The sequence below is a fragment of the Elephas maximus genome, chromosome 6, assembly GCF_024166365.1.
Source record: "Elephas maximus indicus isolate mEleMax1 chromosome 6, mEleMax1 primary haplotype, whole genome shotgun sequence".
NCBI classification, from domain to species: Eukaryota; Metazoa; Chordata; class Mammalia; order Proboscidea; family Elephantidae; genus Elephas; species Elephas maximus.
In genome coordinates, this window is record NC_064824.1 from 135565043 (window position 1) to 135577052 (window position 12010).

At 45.4% G+C, this 12010-nt stretch overlaps 1 protein-coding gene across 5 annotated transcripts in view; it reads left to right on the forward strand.

Annotated features, from left to right (window-relative positions):
- The window catches only part of DGKD (diacylglycerol kinase delta), a 130457-nt gene that overhangs the window by 88208 nt on the left and 30239 nt on the right, over positions 1 to 12010 (forward strand). For all 5 annotated transcript variants that reach the window (XM_049888476.1, XM_049888477.1, XM_049888475.1 and 2 more), the window contains 3 exons: positions 501 to 603; positions 1503 to 1665; positions 4348 to 4456. In XM_049888476.1, the coding sequence (XP_049744433.1) occupies positions 501 to 603; positions 1503 to 1665; positions 4348 to 4456 (375 nt within the window). The remainder of the gene's footprint in view (positions 1 to 500; positions 604 to 1502; positions 1666 to 4347; positions 4457 to 12010) is intronic.

Below are 12010 nucleotides of genomic sequence, written 5' to 3' on the forward strand. Positions count from 1 at the left end.
GGGGGTGGGCCGCTCAGGGTCCTGCAGGACTGGGGCTTGTCACTAGTCCTCAGGAGCACTGCTGGGTAGGTCCCACCGCGGCTCCTGTGTTACCAGTGAGGAGGCTGCACAGAGAGAAGGATGCTGTGACCGGAAGGCTGCTTGTTAGTGAAGGAAGGGATTCTGATAATGGAGGAATGCAGAATCCGGGAGGCTAGTGTCTGAGGAAGTAACTGGAAGTTTTGGATTTAGGCAGCATTTTCCCTTTCCCTGGGTGAAAATCACAGTTGTTTTTGGTTAAAGGCACAGGGATTAGGGGCCAGGAATGCCTCCCGCCTGGGCTTTCTTCTTCCTACCTCACTTGCTACGCCGCTTCCTCACCTGTGTTGCCTGGGCCCCAGGTACCTGGATTGGGGCAGGTGGTGAGCATGGCTCGTGCTGGCTCACGGCTGGCGGGTCCAGGAGTGGAAGTTGCCTGGGAGGTTGCTGCGGCCCCTGTGATGAGCAGACCCTTGTTTCAGGTGCACACGGCGTGCAAGGAGGCGCTGCTGACCAAGTGCCCACTGGGCCTGTGCAAAGTGTCAGTCATCCCCCCCACCGCGCTCAACAGCATCGACTCGGATGGTAGGATCCTCTTCTCATGCCTTTTCTCCAGCATCTTCTCCTGCGCAGCCATAGGATGGGTTAGGTTGGGGCTCGGAGGGCCAGTCAGCAAGAAGTCAGGCACAGCCACTGGGGGTGACACGTCACAGAGATGTTGAGTGGGGCCCCGTGTTCGCCCCTACGTACACCTGAGACTTGAGGCCGGTGTTTTACTGGCAGGTGATCAAAGTGGCTTTTGAGTAGAAGTGAGCTCTGAGATGCTTCCCTCTTTTTGACGTGAGCAGTTCGGGTCTCCATCTAGTAGATGTGAGCATGCTTTTTAACACCGCTCTAACGTGGCCCTGTGATTGATACGTGGTGGCCAGTACTGACAAGAATTGGCAGGAAGGTGGGAGATCGTGGGATGCTGCTCAGAGGAGACCGGCTCCACCAGACTGAGGACGACAGGGAAGAGCAGCAGTGAGGGAGCCTTTCAGGAGGTTAGAAACCAGCTGCCATCGACTCAGGTCCCACTCAGCAGCACCCCGATGTGTGTCAGGGTAGAACTGTGCACTCTAGGCTTTCCAGTGGCTGATTTTTCGGAAGCAGATGGCCCGGATTTTTCTTCCAAGGCGCCTCTGGGTGGGGATTTAAACCTCCTACCTTTGGTTTGGCAGCCAAGTGTGTTAACCTTTGTGCCAGCCAGGGCCTCCTTCTGGAAGTTAGGATCGTAAATGTGAAGTCAAACTGAATAGGAACTTGCTTCCTCGTGTGGGGACTGGTGCTGTGGAAATGGGTTTACCAGTCTCTTACCGATGTACTGGGCGTGTGTGTGTAAGCCATGTATGCCCTAGAGGTGTCCACTTTTTGTATACGAACAACAGTGCCCTTGGCGTCTTCCGTGGCTCTCATGTTTTGTCTCCTTCCGTTCTCACTACCAGGGTTCTGGAAGGCCACGTGCCCTCCTTCTTGCACAAGCCCCTTGTTGGTCTTCGTCAACTCAAAAAGCGGTGACAACCAGGGCGTGAAGTTCCTTAGAAGATTCAAGCAGCTGCTGAACCCCGCCCAGGTCTTCGACCTCATGAATGGAGGGCCACACCTTGGGTAGGATGTTTTAAAAATATATCCTCCTTGGAGTTTTTAAAAAGCTGAAGGCAATGCATGCTTAATAACAAAGAAACACACGAAGTTCAAAGATCCCAGAAAATTTTTAATAGGCACTAAATCTTGAATCACCCCCCCAGCCCAAAATCCAGTCCACAGAGGTACTCACTCTAAAGTTAACCGAGGAGCATGGCCTTCTGACTTTTTAAAGCTTATTTCAGCCGTGTGCGCACACAGCTTATAATCAGATGGGTTTCTGCTTTTAGGTGCTGCTCTGCACAATGCCGTTTACCTGGGTTGGCACACAGCACGGTGGGCGTATTTTCCTGCCAACATTTACATCTCTGCCTCATTCTTTTTAACAGCTGCTTAGCGTTTAGTTGTTGTTGTTGGGTGCCGTTGGATCGGTTCTGAGTCTTAGCAACCCCGTAGGGCAGAGTACTGCTTCCCCACAGGGTAGTTTTTATGGACGCACGCTGCCACATCTTTCTCCCATGGTGGGTTTGAACCACTGACCTTCCAGTCAGCTTAACCATTGCACCACCGGCACTTCGTAGTATAGAATAGGAAGCTTTTATCCAGCGAGTCCCAAAGGGAGGGTTTTCATTATGGGAGGGTGCGAGACACTGCCTAGTGTGAGTAGTGACGCAGGGGTGCAGGTTAAAAACTGAACCAGATCCTTGGCCATCGAGTCAGTTCTGACTCACAGCGACCCTATAGGACAGAGTAGAACTGCCCCATAGGGTTTCCAGGGAGCAGCTGGTGGCTTCGAAGTGCCAACCTTTTTGGTTAGCAGTGGAGCCCTTAACCGCTGTGTCAGCAGGACTCTGGGTGCAGGTTATAGGGTTGTTATTAAATCCAGCACCAGGCGTGGTGGATGAGTGCTTTGCAGTGGCACCAGGCAGGTGTAAACTGCACAGTAGAATTGAGAATAATAAACTATTGACGTTGGCTGGCATTGCAGGCTCCACAGTGGTAGTGGGCATTAAATGTCAGCGAGATGGCTTAGGAAGCCTCACAGAGGCGAGCTCCCATTTATTTGTAAATCCTCATTTCTGGGCAGCAGCCTGACCTCACACTGTCCATACAAGCCTTGGAAATAGTGCTTCATTTTCCCAGTTCCTGGCCTCGGTGCAGAGCAGGAGGCCTTGTGGATTTCCAGGTTGTTGTAGGAATGCATGGACATTTCTCTCCTAGCGGAGAGCCAGGTACAGCCTTGTTGCTATAGAACCTCACCTCCACTTGGGCCCTGAGTTTAGCGCTAAGCTGTTCATTCTGAGTGCCCACCCGGGGCTAAGCTCTGTGCTTTAGAGGTGCTGGGACTAAGTCACGTCGGGGTCCCCCTGCGAGGAGGGCACTGAACAAATGGACCCCTCAGGGATTGTTTAGGAGACAGGTGTCACCTGTCACTAGGTAGATGCAGGGGAGGGGGTATCTATCAAACTGGGGTCTCAGGTCTCGGCTGAGCTAGCGTTTGAGGAGAGCTTGTGTTGTAATGGCCAGAAGGAGATGGGGAGCTACCCAGGCAGAGGCTGCGGCATGTGCAAAGACTTGGGAGTGAGAGAGGACCTGGGGAGACTGGGCCAGGCCCTGGGGCAGGAGTGGGGGCAGGGAGGAGGAGAGGCTGGCTGCTGGCTGGAGGCTGGGAGGCCCTTGGGCCGAGAAGTTGCACCTCCTTGAGAACTACTGGGAAGTCCCTAAAGCCAGGACCTTGGGAGAGCTTGTTTTAGGAAGATGTTGCCGGTAGCCCAGGTCACCCAGAGGGAACGGGAGAGAGCCCAGGCCACTCGGGACGGGAGGTAGCTGGGGCCTTGCAGGGGCTGTGTGAGTGGAGGTAGTGCAGCGGGGGCAGCCCTGGCTGCTGTGTGGCCCCTGGGAGTGGAGACGAGCCCAGAGGAGGCTGGGTTGCTGCTGTGATTCTGAGGGCGGATACTTAGGAAACGGAGCTACAGGTGAGAGGGGGTGGGTCGCATCGCCTGGGAGAATGGGATGACCTCCCAGAGCCAGTGACCACCGGTACACACTGCAGAGGACAGGCCCAGTGAGGGCTGGAATGAGCCCTGGGCTCCTTTGTGGCCCAAGTGGTACAAGGTTGGTGCTGGGCAGAAGCCTGGGACCGTGGGTGCAGGTGGTTTACTTCCAGGTGCTCAGCAGCCACAGAGGCCCCTGGAGAGGGTGGGAGCTGAGCTGAGCTGAGCGGGGGCAGAGAGCGTGTAGAGAAGCCTGGTGTGGGGTGGCCTGTGTGGGTGGGGGCGGGGACGACCAGCTCTGAGATTTGGACCCGGGCTGGTGGGAAGCTGTGTCCATGGTACCCACCAAGAGCTGGGGTCTGAGCAAGGCAAGACAGTGTTGGTGGGCGCTGCCCAGTTGTGGCCTCTGCTGAAGTCCATCCTTCAGTCCTAGTCGTCCAGTGCTTGGGCGGTCATGGCCTTGGTCAGAAGGGGCAGCCGGGCCCCAGTCCAGCTGTCACCCACACATTCTCCCACCTTCATAAAGCGGTCCCTGAGCGGAGGGGCGGTGTGGACAGCCAGGTATCCCATGGGAGAGCAGGTGCAGCCCTGGGCTTTGGCCCTTGGAAGGCCTAGTCACAGGTGAGGAGAGTGGAGGGCCAGGCGTGAGGCCAAGCCGGTCATGTATCCTCTGAGTGTGCATTGTTTCCTTGACTTTCTCTTTTCTCTGCAGCTTACGGTTATTCCAGAAATTCGACACGTTCCGGATTCTGGTCTGTGGAGGGGATGGCAGCGTTGGCTGGGTTCTGTCTGAAATCGACAGCCTCAACCTTCATAAACAGGTACCTGACGAGGCAGGTGGGCGGGGCCCAAGCTCGGGGAGGTGGGCGTCAAAGTAAAAGAGCAGTGGCCTGGTTTCAGGGTGATGCTCCTTGTCATCGTGGTGTTTGGAGCAGCTGGTCTGGCCCTGAGGGTGGCAGTGCATGAGGTACACTGGCTGGGACCTGAACCGGTTCTCCCACACAGAAGGCGAGAGTTCTACCGCTGAGCCACCGAAACTGTCCTTTTCCATGCCCATCTGTCTTGTTTATCTTTTTTTGCTTTTCTCAGCTAAGTCGGTAAAAAATAGCGTGTCTTATTTTTGTTTTTATTTCTTTGATTACTGAAGTTGAGCATCTCCTTAAGTAAAAATTGGCTGAATTATTGAATGAATCAGATGTTCACGTTTCTTGCCCCCTTTTTTTTAAAATTTTTATTGTGCTTTAAGTTAAAGTTTACAAATCTGGTCAGTTTGTCACACAAAAACTTATATACACCTTGCTACATACTGAAAATTGCTTTCCCCCTAATGAGACAGCCTGCTATCTCCCTCCACTCTCTATTTTCATGTCCATTTCGCCAGCTTCTAGCCCCCTCCACCCTCTCATCTCCCCTCCAAGCAGGAGATGCCAACATAGTCTCCGGTGTCCACCTGATCCAAGAAGCTCACTCCTCACCAGCATCCCTCTCCAACCCATTGTCCAGTCCAATCCATGTCTGAAGAGTTGGCTTTGGGAATGGTTCCTGTCCTGGGCCAACAGAAGGTCTGGGGGCCATGACCACCGGGGTCCTTCTAGTCTCAGTCAGACCATTAAGTCTGTTCTTTTTACGAGAATTTGGTGTCTGCATCCCACTGTTCTCCTGGTCCCTCAGGGGTTCTCTGTTGTGTTCCCTGTCAGGGCAGTCATCGGCTGGAGCCAGGCACCATCTAGTTCTTCTGGTCTCAGGCTGATGTAGTCTCTGGTTTACGTGGCCCTTTCTGTCTCTTGGGCTCGTAATTACCTTGTGTCCTTGGTGTTCTTCATTCTACTTTGATCCAGGTGGGTTGAGACCAATTGATGCATCTTAGATGGCTGCTTGCTAGCGTTTAAGACCCCAGACGCCACTCTCCAAAGTGGAATGCAGAATGTTTTCTTAATAGATATGCCAATTGACTTAGATGTCCCCTGAAACCATGGTCCCCAGACCCCTGCCTCTGCTACGCTGGCCTTCGAAGCATTCAGTTTATTCAGGAAACTTCCTTGCTTTTGGTTTAGTCCGATTGTGCTGACCTCGCCTACATTGTGTATTGTCTTTCCCATCACTTAAAGTAGTTCTTATCTACTATCTAACTAGTGAATACCCCTCTCCCTCCCTCCCTGCCCCCTCTCATAACTATTAAAGAATATTTTCTTCTCTGTTGAAACTATTCCTCGAGTTCTTATAATTGTGGCCTTATACAATATTTGTTCTTTTGCAGCTGACTAATTTCACTCAGCATAATGCCTTCCAGGTTCCTCTATGTTATGAAATGTTTCACAGATTCATCACTGTTCTTTATTGATGTGTAGTATTCCATTGTGTGAATATACCATAATTTATTTATCCATTCATCTGATGATGGGCACCTTGGTTGCTTCCATCTTTTTACTGTTGTAAACAGTGCTGCAGTAAACACGGGTGTGTGTGTATCTGTTTGCATAAAGGGTCTTATTTCTCTAGGATATAGTCCAAGGAGTGGGATTGCTGAATCGTATGGTAGTTCTATTTCTAGCTTTAAGGAAGCGCCAAATCAATTTCCAAAGTGGTTGTACCATTTTACATTCCCACCAGCAGTGTATAAGTGTTCCAATCCCTCCACAGCCTCTCCAACATTTATTGTTTTGTGATTAATGCCAGCCTTGTTGGAGTGGGATGAAATCTCCTTGTAGTTTTGATCTGCATTTCTCTGATGGCTAATGATCGTGAACATTTCTTACGTATCTGTTAGCTACTTGAATGTCTTCTTTAGTGAAGTGTCTGTTCATATCTTTTGCCTGTTTTTTTTAGTTGGGTTATTTATCTTTTGTAGTTGAGTTTTTGTAGTATCATGTAGATTTTAGAGATCAGGTGCTGATCGGAAATGTCATAGCTAAACACTTTTTTCCAGTCTGTAGGTAATCTTTTTACTCTTTTGGTGAAGTCTTTGGATGAGCATAGGTGTTTGATTTTTAGGAGCTCCCAGTTATCTAGTTTTTCTTCTGCATTGTTAGTAATGTTTTGTATACTGTTTATGTCATGTATTAGGGCTCTAACATTGTCCCTGTTTTTTCTTTCATGATCTTTATCGTTTTAGATTTCACATTTAGGTCTTTGATCCATTTCCAGCTCATTTTTGTACATGGAATGAGGTATGGGTCTTGTTTCATTTTTTTACAGATGGATATCCAGTTATGCCAGCACCATTTGTTAAAAAGACTGTCTTTTCCCCCATTTAAATGTTTTGGGGCCTTTGTCAAATATCAGCTGCTCATATGTGGAGGGATTTATGCCTGGATTCTCAATTCTGTTCCATTGGTTTGTGTGTCTGTTGTTGTACCAGTACCAGGCTGTTTTGACTAATGTGTTAGTATAATAGGTTCTAAAATCAGGTAGAGTAAGGCCTCCCACTTTGTTCTTTTTCAGTAATGCTTTATTTATCCTGGGCCTCTTTTCCTTCCGTATGAAGTTGGTGATTTATTTCTCCATCTCATTAAAAAATGTCGTTGGAATATGGATCGGAATTGTGTTAAATCTGTAGATCACTTTTGGTAGAGTAGAGATTTTTATAATGTTAAGTCTTCCTATCCACAAACAAGGTATGTTTTTCCATGTATGTAGGCCTCTTTTGGTTTCTTGGAGAAGCGTTTTGTAGCTTTCTTTGTATAAGTCTTTTGTATCTCTGGTAAGATTGATTCCTCAGTATTTTATCTTCCTGGGGGCTACTGTAAATGGTGTCGATTTGGTGATTTCCTCTTCAATGTTCTTTTTGTTGGTGTAGAGGAATCAAACTGATTTTCGTATATTTATCTTGTATCCCGATACTCTGCAGAACTCTTCTATTAGTTTCAGTAGTTTTCTGGAGAATTCCTTAGGGTTTTCTGTGTATAAGATCATGTCATCTGCAAATAGAGATACTTTAACTTCTTCCTTGCCAATCTGGATGCCCTTTATTTCTTTATCTAGCCTAATTGCCCTGGCTAGGACCTCCAGCACAATGTTGAATAAGAGTGGTGATAAAGTGCATCCTTGTCTGGTTCCCGATCTCAAGGAGACTGCTTTCAGGCTCTCTCCATTTAGGATGATGTTGGCTATTGGCTTTGTATAAATGCGCTTTATTATGTTGAGGAATTTTCCTTCTATTCCTATTTTGCTGAGAGTTTTTATCATGAATGGGTGTTGAACTTTGTTAAATGCCTTTTCTGCATCAATTGATAAGATCATGTGGTTCTTGTCTTTTGTGTTATTAATATGATGGATTACATTAATTGTTTTTCTAATGTTGAACCATCCCTGCATACCTGGTATGAATTGTACTTGGTCATGGTGAACTATTTTTTTGATATGTTGTTGAGTTCTGTTGGCTAGAACTTTGTTGAGGATTTTTGCATCTGTGTTCATGAGGGATATAGGTCTATAATTTTCTTTTTTTGTGGTGTCTTTACCTGGTTTTGGTATCAGGGATGTGCTGGCTTCATAGAATGAGTTTGGGAGTATCCTGTCCTCTTCTATGCTCTGAAATACCTTTAGTAGTAGTGGTGTTAACTCTTCTCTGAAAGTTTGGTAAAACTGCAGTGAAGCCGTCCAGGCCAGGGCTTTTTTTTGTTGAGAGTTTTTTGATTACCTTTTCAGTCTCTTCTTTTGTTATGGGTCTATTTAGTTGTTCCACCTCTGTTTGTGTTAGTTTAGGGTAGGTAGTGTGTTTCTAAGAATTCGTCCATTTCTTCTTGGTTTTCAGATTTGTTAGAGTACAGTTTTTTATAATAATCTGATACGATTCTTTTAATTTCAGTTGGGTCTGTTGTAATATTGCCCATCTCATTTCTCATTCAGGTTTTTTTTGCTTCCTCCCCTGTTTTTTCTTTTGTCAGTTTGGCCAGTGGTTTATCAATTTCGTTGATTTTTTCATAGAACTAGCTTTTGGTCATGTTAAGTCTATCAGTTGTTTTTCTGTTTTCTATTTCATTTAGTTCTGCTCTAATTTTTATTGTTTGTTTTCTTCTGGTGTCTGAGGGTTTCTTTTGTTGCTCTCTATTTGTTCCAGTTGTAGGGATAGTTCTTTTATTTTGGCCTTTTCTTCTTTTGTGTGTGTGTGCATTTATTGATATAAATTAACCTCTGAGCCCTGCTTTCACTTTGTCCCAAAGGTTCTGACAGGAAGTGTTTTCACTCTCATTGGATTCTATAAATTTCTTTATTCTATCCTTAATGTCTTCTGTAATCCAGTCTTTTTTGAGCAGGGTATTGTTCAGTATCCAAGTGTTTGATTTCTTTGCCCTGCTTTTCCTGTTATTGATTTCCACTTATGGCCTTATGGTCACAGAAGATGCTTTGTAATACTTCAATGTTTTGGATTCTGCTAAGGCTTGCTCTATGACCTAATATGTGGTCTATTCTAGAGAATGTTCCATGTGCACTAGAAAAGAAAGTATAGTTGGTTGCTGTTGGGTGGAGTGTTCTGTATATGTCTGGGAGGTCAAGTTGGTTGATTGGGGCATTTAGATCTTCCGTGTCTTCATTGAGCTTCGTTCTGGATGTCCTGCCCTTCACTGAAAGTGGTGTGTTGAAGTCTCCTACTATTATTTGGAGCTGTCTATGTCACTTTTCAGTGCTGATAGAGTTTGTTTTATGTATCTTGCAGCCCTGTCATTGGGTGCATAAATATTTAATATGGTTATATCTTCTTGGTATATTGTCCCTTTAATCATTATATAGTGTCCTTCCTTATCCTTTATGATGGATTTAACTTCAAAATCCATTTTTTCAGAAATTAATATTGCCACTCCTGCTCTTTTTTGATTGTTGTTTGCTTGATATATATTTTTCCATCCTTTGAGTTTTTGTTCCTTTGTGTCTCTATGTCTAAGGTGTGTCTCCTGTAGGCAGCATATAGACGGATCGTGTTTTTTCATCCATTCTGCCACTCTGTGTCTCTTTATTGGTGCATTTAGTCCATTTACATTCAGGGCAATTATGGATAGGTATGAATTTAGTGCTATCATTTTGATGTCTTTTTTTGTATGTTGTTGACAGTTTCTTTTTCCCACTTAATTTTATGTGCTTAGTAGATTATATATTGTCTTTTCCTCATATTCGTTGTTGTTGATTTTGTTTCTGCTGAGTGTCTGTTTTTTTCTTGCATCTTATATTGATGTGCAGGATAGCTTCTCTCCTTTGTGGATAGGTTTTTATTTACCCCTATTTTCTTAAATTTAAACCTAAGGTTTATTTCTTTGTGTCACCTTATCTTCCTCTTCATACGGAAGATCTGTGCCTACATTTCTTAGTCCCTCTTTATTGTTTTAATGTTGTCTTCTTTTCTATAATAACATTGCTGTTACTGTGTTTTGAGTGTTTTTTTTTTTTTTAATCTTGATTTATTTTTGATTTCCCTGTCTGGGTGAATTTCTGATTGCCGTGCCCAGTGTTCTAGTCTTGGGTTGATACCTGATATTATTGATTTTCTATCCAAAGAACTCCCTTTAGTATTTCTTGTAGTTTTGGTTTGGTTTTTACGAATTCCCTAAACTTCTGTTTGTCTGTAAATTCACCTTCATGTTTGAGAGACAGTTTTGCTGGATATATGATTCTTGGCTGGTAATTTTTTTCCTTCAATTTTTTATATAAGTCATCCCATTGCTGTCTTGCCTACATGGTTTCTGCCGAGTAGTCTGAGCTTATTCTTATTGGCTCTCGTTTGTAGGTGACTTTTCGTTTATCCCCAGCTGCTCTTAAAATTCTCTCTTTATCTTTGGTTTTGGCAAGTTTGATTATAATATGTCTTGCTGACTTTCTTTTAACATATACCTTATGTGGAGTTCGATGAGCATCTTGGATAGATATCTTCTCATCTTCCATGACATCACGGAAGTTTTCTGCCAACAAATCTTCAACAGTTCTCTCTGTATTTGCTGTTATCCCTCCCTGTTCTGGTACTTCAGTCACTCGTAGGTTATTTCTCTTGATAGAGTCCCACATGATTCTTAAGTTTTCTTCATTGTTTTAAATTTTTTTATTTGATTTTCCTTCAAATATATTAGTGCCGAGTGCTTTATCTTCAAGTTCAGAAATTCTGCCTTCTACTTACTCAAATCTTCTCTGACTTTCTATTGAATTGTCTCATTCTGTAATTTTATTGTTAATCTTCTGAATTTGTGATTGCTGTCTGTCTATGGATTTTTCCAGCTTATTAAGCTTTTCATTATGTTCCTGAATAATCTTTTTAATTTCTTTAATTGCTTTATCTGTGTGTTCCTTGGCTTGTTCTGCATATTGCCTCATTTCCTTCCTGAGGTCTTGAAGGGTTCTATATATTAATCTTTTGTATTCTGCCTCTGGTAATTCCAGGAATGCACTTCCATCTAGAAGATCCCTGGATTCTTTGTTTTGAGAGCTTGTTGAGGCGATCATGGTCTGTTTCTTTATGTGACTTGATATTGACTATTGTCTCTGAGCCATGTTTAAGTTAGTGTATTAGTTTATTTCATGTTTGCTTACTGTGTTGTAGCTTCTTGCTTTGTTTTGTTTTGATATGCCCAAATGGGTTGCTTGAGTGAGCTAGCTCGATTATTTTCACCTTTGGAGCTCTGATGTCTTGTCCCCAGATGGCTAGAGCTGTTATCATGTATATCAGTCTAGGGGTCCATTCACTTTTCTTGTATGAATTCAGCTCAGGTGTCAAGGTAGCTGATCATCAAGTGTGTGGTATAGGCTGTGTCCTACAGTCTTAGAGGTGCAGGGGTGATTGGTGTAGGTGCTGGTATCTGGTTGCAGCTGGGGGTCACACTCTGAACAAGGCAGGGGGCTGAGAATCATCCTCCATGTGTCTCTGAGGAAAGCATGTCCCTGTTCCCTAGAGCATACAGGTGGGTGGGTTCTGCAGATGGACCATGGGCACGCAGTGTTTTTGGTTCTGAGGACTTGGTGGTACCAGTTATGCTTGGACCCCTGTCGCGGGTGGCTGGGTGACCTGAGTGGAGGTACCAGTCCTTAGGCACCTGATGTGGGTGGGTGAGGACCCTGTTTAAGAGGCAAAGCAATGTCAAACATCAAACACCCACCTCTCCACCGCACAGCTGAAATGGCTGGAGTCTGCCAACAGTGGTCTATTCTCCTGAAATAGGCCCACACAGGTCCATGCAGAGGGAAAGGGCACTGAAAGTCCATGGACCGTTTATGCCTGGACAGGAGCCACTTTTGTCCTGAGCCCCCCCCAGTTGGAGTGGGCAAATTATCTTTTCCTCCAGTTGCAAATTTTTTCCTTCTTCAAGGCAGGGAGGATGACTCTAGGCACTCAACAGTGCCTATCTCAGGCCCAGGGAATTCAGCCGCTGAAATTGGCCTGAGGGTTGGGGGTCAGC